Genomic DNA, 19625 nt, shown 5'->3' on the forward strand with positions numbered 1-19625 from the left:
AACCTTTTATTTCTATTATCATCATTAGGAAAAAAATTGCTAGCAGTTAAGATGATATTTAAAAATTTACAAATTTATATCAGTCACAGGGTTGAAACTACCATATCAAAATATTTCTGTTCTCTTAATGCTATTAAAATTTAATACTGTCTTAATTATACCTAAGGACGCCTAAATATGTTTATAAAATTAGGTGATAAAGCTTTAAGGTATTCTAGTTTCATTTTTAAAGAATGGCTTAAAAGGTTCAACAAAGGTACGATAATACAGTTAACTTTGAAAAATAAAAGCAACTAAAAAGGTAGGAAGTCCATAATTATATGTACTTTTAAATGGGAAAAGCATTAACCATTCAGTATTGTAAAGAATAAAAACCTAAAATCTTGGGGTTTTGTTTAGAAAGGGATATTTAGTAAGCACATAGAGAAAGAAATATTTGGCAATAATGTTATGTATTCCTAAATGTAGTATCTAGCACTAAACAATAAAATTTCAAAGCTTTTACACTTAAGAAATTGAGAAATACTACATCAATCATATTAGCATTTGAGGGGTTAAGTTCAACTCAACTCCCTCTTAAATTTATTTTGATACCTTTCCTCAGGATTTTTGTCAAATACATTTTTTGTTACTTTATATTTGACCTAATTTTCCTATTTTTTCTAAGTATGACTAAGAGTGAAGTTTTTCTTATTAGATTTAATATTAATTTTTTTCTTTAAAATCTTTCAAATGCATATATCATCCATGTTTTATTTAAATAGTATATGCTATTTATATTAAATGTTTTTTAAAGGATATATCATTTACATTAAAAGTGAGAAACAGCTCGGCTTATGATTTGCTTAAATTTGGAGAAATTGACAAGTATAATTGAAATATCCTGGGCAAATTGCTTGCTTTTCTTACCAAAACTGCTTTTCTTTGGTAACTTCTCTGAGATCAGTTTAAATCAGATGACAGAACTTCCTCATTTTTCTTTCCTGATGGTTGTGTATCTTATAGCTGCTAGCATAATTTCTAATTCTTCCTTGCTTAAGAACCTAATCAGTCTAGTCGAGGCAAATGCTGCAATCTGGGGGGACTCTCCCACCTAAGCCCTGCCTTCACCACCTGCCCCGCCCCTCCACTGCCCCCCTGTCTTCTCCACCATCTTCTGCTAAACCAAACTCTTCAGGCATTCTTGATTCCACTCCAGTCACTTGTTTTTCCTCATCACAAATGAAAAGTTTTACATTATTGTTTACTTCATCTATTTCCATATATTTGGCTGTGTCTCACCAGCTTATAAACTCACCGGAGGTCACAGTCTTCACCTTCCACCGAAATTTTATTTCAAGAATCCCTTGATAAGCAAGCCTTTCCTCTCATTTGTTCTGACTGGCCTGCTCATGTTGTAAGAAACCCAGGTCCACACTACTACACGAAGAGCCTAATGGGGACAATATCTGAGCACACTCTCAAAAGGCGACTGAGGCCTCCGTCCCTCTTTGTGTATGTACATGTGTATTTTCTATCTATATGTTTCTGAATCTACATTTTACAATTCTCTCCTTTCCTCTCTAAATTTGGTCTCTTAACTGTTAAAATTACTTGTGAAAACAGTGGACGAGAACAAAACAAGTGCTGATAGCAGTTACCTACAAAAAAATTACAAATGAGCCTTGGGAAGTGCAGGGGCAGGACTGGTGGCGGTAGAGAAATTGATACTGTGCACTTTTCTGCTGGTGTTCTTCATCATTAGACTCATAATGAACTTGTACTTATCCTATAAATTCATACTAAATATATAAGATACTAAGCAAATTAGAAAGTTCTGAAATTTGGTGCAAAGTTTGTGATTTCAGTGTTTTAAACATTTTGAATGACAAGTCCTATATTGAAAGTAGGTAGTTCTAAGGGAAAACCAAAACCAAACCTAATACAGAACCCTAAATTGACAAACCAAATGTTACATCACTTCCCTCAAATACTTAAGCTCACGCAAAATCCCTAGCTGTTGACATCCTCTCCTATGGTGTCAAATACTATCCCTGTCTCTCCATATTTTGTTTTCTCCCCTGAACTATAATCACACATCCAATTCCCTGTTCAGCGTCTCCAGTGGGATAGGAGGAATCTCAGAACTCAGCATATTCAAGGCAGGATTCAATTTACACTGTTTCCCAAAATCTCAGCTGTTATCACCATCCTTGCTCACACCAAACACTGTAGTCATTTTTAAAAAATTTCTCCTCTTTTCATATCTAATTTACCACCAAATCCTGTGAACCTTACCACTAAAGTACACCTGAACCTGACTTCTCCCCGTGACTATTGCCCCAGCTCAGGTTCCCACAATCTTTCACCTGGATGACTGCAATGATCTTTATTTCACCCCACTACAACCTATTCTTCACCTACCAGAGAAACATAAATCAGACCATCGTTATTCCCTTATTTAAAACCTTTTGGTAGCTTCCCATCACACTTGAAGAAAATCTGAATTCCTTACTAAGGATTCATAGTCATGCACGATCAAGACCTTGCCAATCTAAAGAACTTCATCACCTACCACTCCCCACTGGACTTTTCTGGCATTTTCTTTCTTAGCATAAAAACTTGTTCCTGTTTTGGGGATTTGGGTTTTGTTGTTTTTTTCATCCAGAATACCCTATTCTCTTGACACGGGTATAATTTTTCTCTTATCATTCGAGGTTATTATTTCCCAGTGATCCTATAAAATTGTGCCTTGATAACCACATTTTGTCTTATTCAGTTTCTGGGATTTTGTTCATATTTTATTTCTTAGCTATGAAAATGAAACAAGCTCCAAGAGGCAGTAGCCTTTTTCTTGTACCCCAATGTACACCCATTATCTAAAACAGTGACTGGCACATGGGTCTTCAATAAACCTTTGTTGAATGAATGGCTGAAAGGGCTAATATTCAATCAAGATTCTTGAACATGGAAACAGTTGCCCCAACTCATCCACACACTCCAACAACCACCTCCCACAAAAATTTCACTTCAAATCTCATAGGAATATACTATTTTTAAAAGTCTATATTCTTTATCAGCTATTGCAAAAAAACAAAAACAAAAACATGAAACCACTTGAATCTTACATACTCAGTTTTGTAAGGAACATATACCGAGTAGCATCATCCCTTTTGAAACTTTTCCCACTTTTAAGTCAGTCCTGTGTGCATTTTTATTGAATTCCATCGAAGTACAACAGCATGTGTTGGTAAGTGAACAAGTGGGTGTGATTCGCCCTTATGCTAACATACTCTCAAGAGATGGATTTGGCTCTATCTTTTACTTAGGATTCTGACTTACTCATGGGCTCTTTACTGTTACCAAAAAGCAATTTTTGTTATTTGCTATAAAAATAAGGTTTAAAGTCAGTATCAATAAAATCTTCAGGTTAATGTTTAGTGCCAGGGAGCAAAAGAAGCTTTGGGATGAAAATGAATAGCAACCAGGATCAAAATGTCAACTAAAAAAGTTCATAAACTTTGGATTTTGTCAAAATGAAGCCTGGAATTCAAGTATCAGTTTTTATGGTTTGAGCCATTACAATCTTATAAAAACTTTCTAAAAGACCATAAGAATATAAATTGGCTTGTGAAGAACTATTTGGGATCAACTTTAATCTAAGAAATATAATTATGACTCTTGCTATTTTTTTTTAAATTTTTAAACTGTTTAGCCAGAAAAGAAAATCCTGATGAATTTGTTTCTCTCTGTAAGATGACTATATTACAAATAATACTACAGTGGCAAGGCTAAACTTTAGGAGGAGATAATAAATTTTGAATGATACAAGAATATTTCCCAGGGTTGGAACTGTCACTCAGTGGTAGAATGATTTCCTAGCATGTGCAAGACCCTGGGTTCAACCTCCAAAATCCCCCACCTGCAACACACACACAAACAAAGAACATTTCTCAGACAATATCTATAGAATAAGGCCTCTAGATGATTTTGTATCAGATGACAATATTGTTGTCCAAAATAATACCATAATTGTATATGTATATATACATACATACATAAATGTACACATACATATGTATACCTATATATGGAGATATGGAGGGAGAGATGGAGGGTTAAGGGAGAGAGGCGTGTGTGTGTGTGTGCATTTGTATGTGTGTAGGGGAAGGGAAATAATCGAAGAATGAGGATATCAAAGCAACTCTTCTACCCTTTCTTCATATTTCACTATGAAGATGTGCCCCAACTTCTGAAGAATTTTCTGGTTTATAATAAATTGCACTTCAAAAAGACCATAAAAACACAAATTTAGTTGACAGGCTACAATGGGATTCAGAAAAAGACACAGTGAATATAGACTTAGGTGCATTTTCATGCTGGTGATTTTTCTTTTTTAAAATGTAAGCCACTAATATTTTAAGAAAAAAGTTTAACTCAAAAGTTGCATATTAATATTATACAAACTGAAACATAAGTGACTTTTTGCACAGTGTATACATGCTTACATAAACTCAAATAGTTACACATTTAAAACAATGTCCATTTAACATTATGAAAGTTCTAAAATACATAAAAGCATTAATACTTTCTATAAAACTACAATTAGAACATCAATTTGCTACAAGCATATAAAAACATCAAGTGCTTTCTTGGAGTTTCAAGTTACCTCTTCACAACACCATCTTACTTGCATATATAGTCTTTCTCCAAAAATCAATATGGACTTTTTTTTTTCCTCAGAGGTTTATTTTCCAGGTACATTATAAGCTCAAGAAAACGGACCTAACAATTATGCAATATAATTATGTCATAACAACTTAATTGCACATAAGCTTTAAAGTAGGTTTGGATGAAGTTCTCAAACACTTTGGTATATGTTCTTCAGGGACTTATTAGAAATAACAAATTAAAAGTCCCTTCAATTCCCATTTTACATTAAAAATGGACAAGTCTTTGGTTAAAGTTCTACATTTTGGGCATTTATTATCAATTAAAATGGTCCCCAAACCAATAAATGGTGCTGATGTATTATTACTCTACAAGACTTCATTTAACCTGTTTCTGATGCAGCTGGATGCTATAAATATTCATTTACTATATACTAAGTCATTGAGTTTCAATCTTTCACTTACAAGCAGAGAAATTGATAGGTTTATCATTTCTCTGTAAATTTTCTGTTGTAACCTAAACTGTACAGTAATTTCCAGTAACTATAGATACTGTTCCACAGTATATGTGATTATTAGAAAGATGTAAAGCATTAAATTTAGAGTTAGCTTATTCTGATAAGTCAATATTAGACTGTAGGTAAATCTGCATTAACTATAGCAGGTTGCCAGATAATGCTTATTTAAAAACCCCAAACCATTCCATGTACAAGAGAAACTGTTGCAAATGTATGAAACAGCAGATATACAAGGAGAACACCAAACATACTTTATTAGCACAAAAAAGCAGCCATAACAAGGCACAGCAAGCAGAAACATACATTAGCAGTCAAAGGGTTAGTGTTGCATACAGATATAGCTTTTGTTTTTTTGTAGCCTTGGAAATAGCTACAGGGATGTAAAATAACCTTCAGTAGCAGCTGGTAAGGAAACTAAGGAGCACTCTCCAGCAGCACAGAGCACATTAACAAAAAGACATGAGAATGGGATTTGGCTACTATAGTGCAAAATGTCTAGGACAGAATTGAAAATTCGGTTCAATACTAAGAAGCAACCACTAGAACTTGATAATACTTCCCAAAGCGCTCACTCAAGTTGTATTACATACTATTCTAAGTGACAAAAAGGTGCTAAGTTATTTACAGATACAATGGTTGTACAGTACCTTTTAAATCTGCAATTTAGATTTCAAATTTTCCCATTAAGAATTAACTGCACTGAAATTCTATTAAATTATACTTAAGTGATTCAGCTATGAGAGTTTACAACAAAGATAAATACTGCCATCCAAATTATTAATTATAGTTTAACAATATTCTCAACACCAGCAACCACTGTAGTTACTATTATCTGACTTGTTTGGGCATTTCTAGTCTCATTTTCTTCATGGTTCACAAACTCATCCTGGGCATAGGAAAAGATCCAATTTTAATGGAACAATGTTTAGACTGAACACATCAACTTAAAAAACAAAATCACACGCAGGACTACAATTGCAGCAGCTATTCCAAATGCCTGCTTTGAGTTAAAGCACTCATTTAAAAAATGAATAACTAAGGCCTTTAAACAAAACTCTACTACTAACTTTATAAGTCTGAAATTTTAAAAACAACTATTTAGAAAACCTGGTTTACTTAACAGTACCTTTTGCAGAAGAGAAAAGGAGACTGACTATAAACTATGTCAACACTTAAGTGAACTGCACTATGCCCTTGTGGCCAGAAAATTGCATTTTTTTTTCCCCTAAAAGGAAGGCAGTCTTTTATTTATTTATTTTGGACTTCCAAAGCTTGACTTAGAGTAACTACAAACATCACTACTTTTGGAAGGTTATAAAAAATTCTTAGAAAAAATAATTTCAAACATTAGTCAACTGCTGAAATACTCATCTACTATTAATTTGTTCTTTAATAAGAAATAGAATTCTTCATAGCAAATGCCCCAGAGTTGCCTCCATTAGTTACTATAGCCATTAAAAACCAAACTCAACTAAATGGGCAAATGTTTTTGTAGCCTTACTGAACACCTGCAGTTCTATCCTGTTGTTTCAATAGGCACCACATTTGTCTGAGTAACAGTAGACTGCATCTGACAGAGATTAATAACTAAGCTTACACACCGTATGAAAAACCAAGCACTGACACTGTGCTTCCTATACGTGTACTGTCAGATGCACATGAAAGCAGACCTAGTTAATGCCCTTTGGGAACAGAAGAGTTTACTTCGCCTTGACTGGTTCTCGTTCTAACCAGCGAACCCTAACTTTTTGTTTATAATGATACTCTTTTAAAAAATCCTGTAACATGGATGGTAAAGGGAGACCATCAATTCCATCATATGTAGTGCACCTGCAGATCACTGCACGGCAGATATACTGCAGGCTGAAAGGAAAAGTCCTGTTCAGAGATATTGTAAGCAATGGTTCAAAAAACATGCACGAACTGGGATCTTTATAATGTTCTAGAAGTCCTGTTACAGTGGAGGAGTGAAACACACATGGGTCATGGGCATCGAAACTGAAGTTGTGGTTCCACTGTTCAATCCGGGCATGCAGGGATCTGTTGTAGCGGCGGAAGCTCACAGAGAAGAGGTAGTCCTCTTGTGCAGAGTCCCTGAGCAAAAATGTGCCTTCGGGTTTCCCTTCCAGTAGGGCTTCTGCTTCATATCGGTCCATCACGCCCCAGTAACAAGGATTCCCGGTAATCTGAAGCAAATCCGGCACGAGGCAGTGAATGTAATCAATCTGCGTGTGAACTTTCCACGCTCCCTGTCTGCTAACATGGGCATGGCTGTCTCCAGATACCTGACGTTGTTTCTGCCTTCGCGACTGCAAACACAGGGTGGTTGTGTCCTCTTCCGAGTCACAATTAGTTTGTGGAATTGCAGAACTGTCCCCACTTATTTCTGTCATTCCAGGAGCTAACTTTGGTCCCAGTTTATATAATGGATTAACCTGTGCAGTAGCTTCAAATGTATGTATTTGTGCATTGGGAGGGGGGTCCACCCCTTCTTCAATACTAAGCCGTCTTCTCTCTCTAAGTCTATCTTCTTCATCTTCTGTAGAAACCAAAGATGGATCAAATGTATCAAAAAATGTTGAATGTGGGCTCACAGGAGCTGTATGCTGTTTAATCAAATGCCATTTTTGAGCTAGATCTGAGCCAGCAGGAAAAGGACATTTCTCAAGCATTAATTCAGAAAGATGTATTTTTCTTTTATTGGAAAAGAGGGGCTTTGATTGCTTGCTATAAGTTCTCATGGGAAAACACAAGCCCACAGTATCCTGAAGCCTCTGTCTCAGAGAGCGGCTCCCCAGGGTTCTGCTGGGAACACTGTCCGTATCGTGTGCAGAGCTCACTCCATAGCGCCGCTCTCGTCTTTGAAGTCCACTGCGAGTTCTACCGAACTTTTTATCAGTGTCCAATGAACTCTGGGTCTTTGTGGAACAGGAATGTTTTTTCTTCCCTCCCCATGGGGCATGCCTCGAGTAGGAATCTCTTCGTGCAATTCTTGCTCCGGGGGTGACACATGAATCATTATCTTTCTCAATGCTTATTTCAACAATTTGAGGAATTTCAGTGGCACAGTTCTGGTTTCTCCTTGAAGAATTCTTGGATGGGCTTAACCCCAGTTGTAAGGCAATATTTTCTCTCAAAGGACTGCTTTGTTGCTGAGGAACCGAGTCTCCCAGACTGATGTTTTTCTCTTTGACAGACAAACATCTGTTGGAATTCATGTCTACGCTTTCACCACGGCTTCCTCCCTCATGGCTGAAGAGATTCTGACACCTGTATTTGAAGTTATTCCACATTTTCCCCACTTTATCCATTGATTATAAGACCTAAAGACAGAATAGGAAAAGGAGAAAAACAAATTAACCAAAGTGGCGTGTGAAAAGAGATAAGGCAGTAAGTACTCTATGCCCCTTAGGCAGTCAAGAATTTGCCTTACATTGCCCCTAAAAGCGATGAAGCAAACTTTCTGTTTGGTAGTAGGTAAGCCTACCAGGTCCTTCAGAGGCAAAGGCCATGACTTCAGCCAGTCATCACTTTCCATTTCCTTTCAGGTAGAATACTCAAGACTCAGATGAAAGGAAACAACTCTTCTCAATTAAAATCTGGTTTCTTTCTCCAGGCATCAACCTGATTTGATTATCGCACTAATTTTTGTCTCCCTACTTTGAGTAACTGGAATATTGTCCCAAATACTTCAAAGGGAAAACAACATTGAAACACACTTGTATTTAGCTTTTCGAAAGTCATAATTATCAGGACCACATCTGTGCCAACACATTAAAATAAGTTCCGCCAGGTGCAGTGGTAAACACCTGTAATCATTCTAGTGGCTTTGGAGGCTTGAGGTAGAAAGATTGCAAGTTTGAGGCCAGCCTCAGCAAATCAGTTTGGCCCTAAGCAACTTAGTAAAACCCCGTTTCCAAAAAAAAAAAAATCAAAAGGGCTAGGATGCAGCTCACTGGTGAAGTGCCCCAGGGTTTTTTAATTCCCAGGGCCAAAAAAAAGTTTCAAACCCTTAAAGTAGGAATTTTCCCAATTTCATTTATTAACTCCTTCCCTGAGGCTAGTTAACAGGTTAATCACTTGTTAAAACCCCATATCTTCCCTTCCCATTCAATAATATATCACACTTAATCCACAATTTTGAAGAAGCAGTGTTAATAGGAAAATAGGAGGAGATAGAATATTTAGGTTTAAATAGAAAGGTATCTTTGAGTTTCTAAATTTTTAAACCTGAGAGAGAAAAACTAATAAAAGTAACAGAAACAAAATTATGTTATGACAATGTAGGGATTGGCAAAAAAAAAAAAGCAAAACCTTATGCAATTAACAGTCTGTATTCTTGCTTCTTTTGGGGAGTGGGTGGAGCCTGAAGCAGTTTCATGGTACTTTAAAAAATATGTTTTTAAGACAGGCACACACTATTATCTCATTCAATAATTGGAAAGTTGATATTTTTAGAAGAAATGACAAAATCTAAACATATGAATTAAACATATATGGATCAACTGTTTTGTCACATCATAATAGCAGAGAGCTTTGTAAAAAGGGTAACTTAAAAAGGTGTCTAATTTGTCATTTAATAAACATGGTACAACTTTTCTGGGGTTTTTTTGTTCATATTTATCCTCTTACAAGTTAGCATTAGTATTGGTAAACAACTTGAGTATGCTTCTTATATTGGCAAGTCATCAGAGCTGATGTTTCTATAATTTGGATTAATTTTCTCTCATAGATTCTTGTATTTTCAAGAAGCTAACTAGAATGAAGAAAACATTAAAATATATTAAAATATATCTTTTGGTTAAATTAATATTTATTGTGACCATGTGAATATTGTACAGAGTTAAGCCATTTTCTTTTCTTATGCAATCATTTGTTTTTCCTAGAATAATTGCCTAAAACTTTTTGGTTTGCTTGCTTTTTTCTGTATCTATTGAATTCTTTAACAAAATTGTAAGATAACTCTCAATAAGGTCAAATGCTGCCTACAAAGTGCCGTCCTATGACTTTCCTTAACCATTATTCTAGCAACTCCTTTTTCTTATGAAATGTTCTATTTCATTCTCATGTTTTCTATTCTTTTAGGAAAAAAACGAGGTTGGAAATAATTTATTGTCAAAATTTTGAGGGCCTCACCCTAATATTTTCTAGTGTGGCTACTGAAAGGTCTCAGACTACACCAATTCCCACTCTTCTGTTTAATTTTCTGAAAATTTGTAGCTGCTGCTTGCTGTTCCTCCTCATCCTCCTCAGTGTGGGCCTTTTCCTTTAACCACTGCCCTCCATCCTCCCTTTTCAAAGTCCTTTCCATTAGACACTACACCTCTTGGAACAGTCTTTTGATTATCTTCTATATTCTTTTCTATTTTGCATTTATTTTCCTTTTCTACATTCTGGTAAATTTCTTTCACTTCAATTTCCAACAATTCTATTTTATTTATACTTCTTTCTGACAAAATTTAATTTCTAAGACCATTTTCTTGTTCTATAAACATTCATTTTAATAGCATCTTATTCTAGTTTCTTGGATGCAACATCTCATTTCTCTGAAGATACACACTTCTTCAGTGATTTCTTCCTTGTTTTTCCTTTTAATACCTTAAATATACCCCCCACCTCATTTCTTCTTAACATCTTTTTTCTCCTTGAATCTTTAGGTCTGTTTTTCATTTTAGAAGCTTCTGACAAGTGTCTGATGCTTCCTGACTGTCCATCTGCATCACAATGCTGATTAGTCGCTCTGTCTGCCTGGGTGAGGCTTCTCAACTGTTGGCTTTACTACAAAGGAAACAATAAGTTGGTTTTTATATTAGCACCCCCCCCCAAAAAAAATTTACTAGCTAGTAAATTAACTCAAGAGAGAAATCCTCTGATTTCCTATATAGGTCATAGCACCTGACTACTATGTTATAACAACAGGGAAATAGGAGCCATTAGGTTTTATCCTCAATATTCAGATTTGCACTGAAATCTGTTTTTTCTAAAGTTATGCATATTTTCAAAAGGTATCCCAACCTTAGCTTTGACTGAACATCTTAGATTAAATTTGCCAAGCTATTAAACCTTTAGTTTTAGCCAAAGTAAAGGAAGAACAGTCTCCTGGCTGTTCAGAGTAAAAGATATGTGGGAATCTGATCCATACAGATTTTCAGCCTTCCCTGACCTTATCTTTCAAGGAACTGGCATCAGTTATTGGACCATGTTTTGAGTAGCTATGGTTTAGAACTGTGCTGTCCAATCTATGTGGCTATATTGATCCCCGAATTGTGGTTTGGTTCACATACTGAAACTGTAATAGTTTAAATAGTAATTGGCTAAACATATTGCTTTTTATTTTTACTTTTTTCATTAGTGCTACTAGAAAATTTTAAATTACACTTATAGTTTGGATTATATATCTACTGGAAAGTACTACAATAGGGCTGCAGTCTGCAAAATACGGACTGAGAGACAATCTGGTCTACAGCCACATTTTGTGTGGACTGAAAGAATTGGGTTTTACATTTTTTAAGGGCTTAAAAACAAAAACAAAAAAAGAAAATCTGACAGAGACTACAAGTAGGCTGCAAAGCCTAAAATATTTTTTATCTTGCCCTTTTCAGAAAAAGTTTACTGACACTAGTCAAGAGTAAGCGTGTAAGATAATAAACTATATACTACTCTACACAGTAGAAGAGCCATATTCAGGAAATCCAGAAGTCTAGCTCTCTTCTCCAAGTTAAAGATAAATTTTGTAGTTCTCCAAAAAATATTTTTTCTGATGAGCAAATTAAACCTGAAAAATGACTGTTTTAGAAAATGACCAAACATAAAACCACTCATCTTACACAGCTGTTTATAGGCAGAAAACAGCAACACTCAACCCTTGGTTTAGGTTCACAGAGCGTGACACTTAGTTATTTCTCTATTTCGAATCTGGAGATTGTTACCAGATTGCATTGTGACAACATTGTCTCATTTAAAGAAAGCCTATTATGCTTCCATACTCCTTGGGGAAAGAAAGTGGATTTTTCTTGACATGGGAATGCTGTGTGGGCAGCTGTATTACTGGAAAACAAAAAATACTTACAGTGATTCATAGAATAGGTCACTTAAGAATCAAGGCATTTCAGCCATTTTAATATTTATGATTTAAAGTTTAAGATTTGAGGTTCTTTTGTTGTTAAATTTTCAGATATGCATTGTAGGACAGAGTTAAAATCCTCTGAGGTCTAAATTACAACTCTATTACTTTATAGTTTTACATAAAATTATACTGGACTAAAAAAGAAGGGTTAAATTTCAATTGTATTGACTCTACAAGGAAAGTTTACCAACCATTATGATCTTTCACATTTCTATACAAGCTTAGCTATCCTTAAAGCTATCCAAAGCAAATTTCTAAAAGTTAAACTTTCCCCCAGGGAATCATAATTGAGACTGGTTTTATAATGCTTTTGTAAGTTAGTTGACTTCTGTTGAAAAATTGTATTTAACAAGATAAGCTATAAATCAGAATTAAGGAAAATTAGAGGTCAAATTCCATTACTACACAAAATATTTAAAAGTACAGTTAGTCAATGGCCTCTTCAATGCCAAGCAGTATCTATTACAAAATTTCCACAAAACAAAATAATCGAAATATTTCCCAGTACTTCATTTCAACAGAATATAATGCAAGATTTATTGGATAAAAAGGAATACTGTAACCCAATTCAAATCCTTCCTCTACTATTCAGCCCACATAGATTGCTTCACCATGGTAATATTTTTCTAATACAAAGATCTTCAATCACAGTAACAAAAATTGGGACATATGAACTGATTAAAGTATTTCCATGTCAAATTCAGGTACAAGAGGCAGTTTAGGAAACTAAAGTTTTATTAATATTTGGGTGGCATTTCAATAGTGTTTGGAAAAAGAACACAATATTAGTAATATTAAGACTGACTTAATATTTCTTGGGATGTTTAGCCATCAGAACTATTGCTCCTTAAAAGAATTTGAAAACCATATGCTTTTAAAAACAATCTATTGTGAATTATTTATACACTGTATTGGGACCTGGTCTGTATTATCCAAATTGATAGCTATTTGCCTTAATACTATTTAATATTAGAGTAAACCATATAAAATTGCTCAGAGATACACTAAAACAGTGTGCATAACATAGTAATACAGTAGACCATGTGTACGTCCACTCAGAAAAAATGTGGAATCCTGATCTAATATGCCCAGATATTTCTATTCCCATTGGTTGACTTTAGTGAGTTAGTTATGGTAGGCTCCAAATCTGTTTATGCTATTTGTATTATTATAATTATATTATTTAATTAAATGCTAATGAACATAGTAGAAAATGAAAGGGTTGGAAGTTTGACTAAGGTGAATGTCTTTGAAATAATGAAAATGGTGCCAAGTATTGAGAAGAATAAGACAAAGAATACACAAGGATTCTACACTTGGAAAGCATCAGAAGAGTTTAAGTTCTTGTTCTACTTAAAAAAAAAAAAAACCCAAAATGGAGTATTGGTGATACATTATAGGTATTGTTTCTGTAAGATAGAAAATATGAATCTGTAACTAGTAGACTTACTTTCAAAGAAAAGATCTTGGCTCCTTAATCAAGACTGACAAATGAGCAGGGTTGGTGGCACACACCTATAATCCCAGTGGCTTGGGAGGGTGAGGCAGGAAGATTGCAAGTTCAAAGCCAGTCCCAGAAAGTTAACAAGAAACTGTCTTAAAATAAAAAATAAAAAGGGCTGGGAATGTGGCTCAGTGGTTAAGTGCCCTTGATTTCAATCCTCAGTTTAGGGGTATGGGGGGTGGGAACTAAAGAATGAACATATAGGTAGAGAAAATATTTAAGGTATGTATTCCTTTTTATGGCTTTTCTCAACAATTATTTAATTAAAATTAAGATTAAAATTTGTAGCCAAGACAGAATAGCATAATGTCCTCATGTTAACAGGAAGACGTGACCTCTTTTGGGTTGGTGAACAAGGAATTCTCTGAGGAGGCGATATTTCAAAATTCTGTTCGGAAGAACGAGTAAAATGAATTAGGGCAGAGTTCTACAGGCATAGAACAGCATTTGCAAATGTCCTGAAGCCGGATGTACAAGGCTGAGTTAACGCAGCTTAGGTAGGAAGGGGAAGAGCACCAAGATGAAGTTGCAAGAGGTAGGCCTTGTAACCCATAAGAGGACAAGAATGGATGTTCGTTGGCCCTGCACTGAAGACTATTGCAGAGGTCCAAGTATGAACTCAATTAAGGTGGTAAAAGTAGAAATGGATATAGAGATGTTTAGAAGTATAAATCTATAGGATTGATACTGACTGAAAATGCAGAATGAGAAAGAGGGATTTGTCAAAAATAATAGTTTGGGTAGATGCATGGACAGAGATGCTATTTCAGAGAGAGAGAACAGTGTTGGCAAGTGGGATTTGGAGAATGAATGAACTTAATTTTTGAAATAATGCAGTTGTGGTTATCATGGGGACATCTAAGTGAATACTCATTGTTCTACTGGTATATATTCATAACAGAATACAATATAGTAGGAATGATAAACTATAATAGCTACTTGCATCAAAACATTAACTTCAAAAACAAAATGCTTAGAGAAAGAATAATAGATGAATACATTCATTATGAATAAATCTGCTTTTAAACAAGCAAAATTCAAAGTATGTGGTTTAAATATACATTCATACATAATAAAAATATAAAAAGCAACAGACTGTCAAAAGTCATCAAACAATAATGGATGCTTCTTGTAAGAGGGATATAGAATTAGGAGAATTATTTAGGAGAGGCTTCTAAGACACTGGAAGTTTTTCTATTGTTTAGCCTGGGTAGTAGGCTCAAGGTTTTTGCCTATTAAATATTCTTTTAGACTGTCCCTGACGATTTTATCCACCCTTTCCTATATATGACACACTGCATAATAAAATTTTTACAATTACACAAGCCACACCTTTACCACAATAGAATAATCAAATATTGAACAATTACAAAAACAAAACAAAATTTAAGGAAAACAAAATGCTCTCTTTTAGAGTAAAAGGGTAACTGAAAGTAAAAAGCTATTTAGAAAATAGCATATGGGTTTATTTTTCTAAATGGAAAATTTATGACAGCTAATCAAAATGTTCTTACTCTTTAACTTGGTTACTGTAAAGACAGCAATGTTAAAAAACCAAACCAAAAAAAAAAAAAAGCAAAACACCAAAACCAAGTTGGTCATGGTGGTGCATCCCTATAAACCCAACAATTTAGTAAGCTGAGGCAGGTTAAAAAATTCAAAGCCAGTCTCAGCAACTAAATGAGGTCTTAAGCAACTTAGACTCTGTCAAAATACAAACTAAAAAGGACTGGGGATGTGGTTCAGTGGTTAAGCACCCCTGGTTTCAATCCCCATATAATCCCAAAAAAGTTCCTTGCATATAGTACAGAGCAAACTACTTTTTTTTTTTTTTTTAAGGGCCAGATAGTAAATATTTTAGGCTTTGTGGGCCATATGATCTCTATGGCAATACTGAATCCTACCATTGCAGCATGAATGCAACCATAGATAATATATAAATAACTAGGTATGGCTACATGTCAGTAAAACTTCATTTCATAATTTTCACTTGTCACAAAATGTTATTATTCTGATTTGTTTTAACCATTTAAATAATGAGTTAAGAGGTAAGTCATATTTAAATAATGAGTTAAGAGGTAAGTCATATTTTACAGACACCACAGGTGTAGCATAAAACCTTTGATATTATGCTTATCAAAATCAACAGTCACTCTATAGAACAGTTTGGGGATCCATACTCTAAGCTCATCTTAAGTGCATAAAGATAAAAGTGCACAGATAGTTACTAGGGCAAAACAGTGGAAAAACTGAAAACTGTTTCTTGCAAATAAAGAAAAAGAAATACACACATTAGAGAAGAATTAAAACACCATATAAACATACAAAAAATCTAATCCTATACTTGAAATTCCACCATCCAGAGATAATCACTGATAATATTTTGGTGGATACTCAGATGGTCTGTTTTATGCAAAACGCTTGTAAACAATCTTCTCTTACAACTACAAATCTTCATGTCTATCTTATCCTCCCCCGCTTTTTTTTTTTTTTTTTGTAAAATGCCTTTTTGTGGGGCAGGGGGGCTAGCTTTGTCAGAGATGGCATTAGAAAAGTAAAAGGGAAACACTTCGAGCTTTTATATATGTATTTTAAATGATAAATAAATCCAAGAGTCTCTAAACTGAGCCATAAAACAGGTAAACCTTTTAAAGCTTAATCTTGACAAAAAGGAATGATGATGATGGTAGCAACAGCTGTAACGACATTTACATTCCTGGGTGCTAAGCTTGTGCCATGCACTGATAAATGCATTTTTCTTCTCCCAATAAACTTATAAGTAAGTAACTATCTCAATTTTATAGATGTAGAAACTAATATACCTGAGAGATTAATAACAACCTTGACTTCTATTTCTTGCACTATTATCAGTCTACTCTGGTTTTCTACCTCTTCTTGAATCAATTTTAGAAACTTTATCCTAGCAATGTCATTAGCAAGTTCTTTAAAACTCCAAAGAATCCATCATTCCTATATCTTTTAATTATTGGAGAACATAAAGACAGAATTTATCGGGAATTAGTACACATACAGAACCTCTAATAAATAATAATAATAAAATATGACAAAGGTAGCATATGCACGCTCAAAAGAAAATCACTGGCCTATTTAATAAAGAATATTTTAGCTAAAAGAATGCAGAGTAAAAAGTATATTCCCTTGCAGTAGCAAGTGTTTTGATTTTTACACTTGATGCCTATCTATTATGAAACCCATAATCCTTTATGTAGGCCTATATACCATTCAAGAATGTTCTGGTATTGTTGTAAATAATGGATCCACCTACGTTTTACTGCTTTTCAAGAATACTACTTTTAACCACATGGTCAGTTAAAAATATTTGTAACAACATAATTTCAAGGAATGAGGTTTTAAAAAGAAGAAAATAAATAAGACATAGAAACAACTTGAGAGTCACAGTGATATAAAGATTCCATAACAACATGTTCCCCTCCCAAAAAAGGGGAAAAATTTGAGGGCTATTTTTTCCTAATTAAAAAATAGGTATTTAAATTTATATTTTCATTTCTTAAATTTTACCCACACAATTCTGACTTGCAGTATCACATAGGAGGTACTCTAGGTCCAGCTTACATCCTATTTTTTGGCCCAAGGCCCAAGTAGGAATACTGCCCATACTTTGCTTAGGGAAGCAGAATGAAAAGGGCACAGGCATAAACTAGTCTTCAACACTTGAGGGCTGGAGGGGAGTTGATTTTAGCTTCACCACTTCAGAATGTTGTGAACTTGAATGTCTTCCTTCACATTTCTGAACATAAATTTGTTCCTGGTATAATGAGTATAATATCTACTTATAGATTATATAAAAGGATTAGAAATAATATTTATTGGCCCCCAGAAGTCAATTTTAAAAAAAGTCAGAGGCTTTAAAAATATTATCATTACTATCTAGCATCTTTAGTTGTTGTTCTTTTTTTTAATAATTCTCCCTTTCAGTTCTTCTGGGTTATATCACAAATGTCAATATCTTCCTATGTACAGTACCTTCCAGATAAAAGTTCTATTGATTATTAAACTTCTATATTACTTCCTAGGAAACACAATGTTGATTTCAATGTTTCTTATCAGTTCAAGCTACAGCTAATTTACAATATAAGCAAAGGATAGCTCATCTGTATAGTTCTGGGCAAAGTCTAGGAACATAGTCCTTATTCATTTGTTTCTGGCTTCAAAATCCCTTTTTAGTCTATAAAACACTGCCACAATTTAAATTTTACTCTATAATACTGTACACTAAAAAAGCATAAAATCCTATTAAAGTTATGCTTCATTTTCTATAGAGAAAATATCTTATGTAATATACTAACAAACATACCATTTACTGAAATGTTTCTTATCTGGCCAGCATTACTGGCAAACTATGGGGTATGATACAGATAACATATGCTTTAGATTTAGCAGAACCTAAAATCACATTCATGCACTGACTAGCAGTGTGAGATCTAAGTCTTAGCCTTTCCATCTAAAAATAGGAACAATTACCATCTCTTACAAGGATAATGGTAATATAAGTACAGCTGAGTATATATTAGGAGCTCAAAATTGGTAGCTTCTGATATACAACCAATCCAAGACAGGGATGGTACATTTCAGTGATAACAGCAAAAAGCAAGGCTGTTTTTATGTTGGGGGTGGGGAGAGAGATTCATTATTGGTTAGTTAGTTTTGCCTTCATCTCCCACCTCCAGGGAGGCAAATCAAGCAAATGTACTGAGCATTATAACTATGTGATTAGTACCCTCACTACTGCCTCTATAGATCATGCTTCCCAGAGTGCATCAAAGCGCATCAGGAATCTCCCTTCACACAAAAAGAGTTAAAAACAAACAAGAAAACCCAAACTACTCAGTTGTGGAACTTAGTGGGCAGCTTAAATCTGGAAAAGTCTTTCTGATTTAAGTCTTAACAGTGAGCTCATTGTGGCCTGGCTAATAATTTACAAAGAAAACAGTGAGTGAAATGTTTTCTGGACCATTTCCTTCCCTAGGAAGGATAACCATTTTATAACCCCAGCAGTTTAAACAAAATATTTCAAGAAATACAAAGACTCTAAGGACTGAAATACACTATGATAACATTTTCCTTTTATTTTCTATCTAAAACTGCATACATTTATTATTCATTTACAAACTTTAGGATACCTACTCTTTTCTAGGACAAATTTTACGTCTGAAGTAAACTAACAGGCTTCAAATAATCTGACAGCTTGTAATGAATCAAAAAAAGGAAGGAAGAATGAGGAAAGGATGAAACAAATAGCAAGCAAGCAATCAGGACAACATCCCTTTTTCTGAGGTAGCTTTTCTACCACCATAAGAAAAAAAATTAACATCTCAAAATTAGTCTGTTCTATAAGGAAATACCTGAGAATGGTGCTTTTAAATCATTTAAGAACATGAATGTAAACAGAACCATGTTGGCCCAAAACTACAGACTAGAAATGAGTAATCACCTCAGTTTTCTTTTATGCATCATCATGTAACATACTAGTTTATTTTAAAATAGGACAATCAAAAATCTTTAGCTTGTTAACAGAACTGAAATAAAACCTCCCCTATCAAACACAGAGGAATAAACTGAAGGGATTTTAAAAAAATAATCATTTTAACATTTACCAAGTACCACATGTGGAAAACATTATGATAAAGTTCAAGCTCTCACATGAGAATACTTAAAGCCCTTGCTCTATGCATGTTTACTCTAAATTGGTCCATAATTTAAGCAAACTTTATTCTCTGGACACCAACTGCATAGCAACTTAGAAACTAAAAATTAGAAGGGGTGGAGTGTGGCTAGACAAAAGTGCT

At 34.4% G+C, this 19625-nt stretch overlaps 1 protein-coding gene across 7 annotated transcripts in view; it reads right to left on the minus strand.

Moving 5' to 3' along the window:
• Window positions 1-4272: 4272 nt before the first annotated feature.
• Socs5 (suppressor of cytokine signaling 5) overlaps window positions 4273-19625 on the minus strand; it is a 57009-nt gene continuing 41656 nt past the window's right edge. For all 7 annotated transcript variants that reach the window (XM_021725836.3, XM_021725835.3, XM_005324497.3 and 4 more), the window contains one exon: window positions 4273-8490. In XM_021725836.3, coding sequence (XP_021581511.1) covers window positions 6868-8478 — 1611 coding nt within the window. In that variant the 5' untranslated portion in view covers window positions 8479-8490 and the 3' untranslated portion in view covers window positions 4273-6867. The remainder of the gene's footprint in view (window positions 8491-19625) is intronic.

Source organism: Ictidomys tridecemlineatus, chromosome 12 (genome assembly GCF_052094955.1).
Source record: "Ictidomys tridecemlineatus isolate mIctTri1 chromosome 12, mIctTri1.hap1, whole genome shotgun sequence".
In the NCBI taxonomy this organism is placed as follows: domain Eukaryota; kingdom Metazoa; phylum Chordata; class Mammalia; order Rodentia; family Sciuridae; genus Ictidomys; species Ictidomys tridecemlineatus.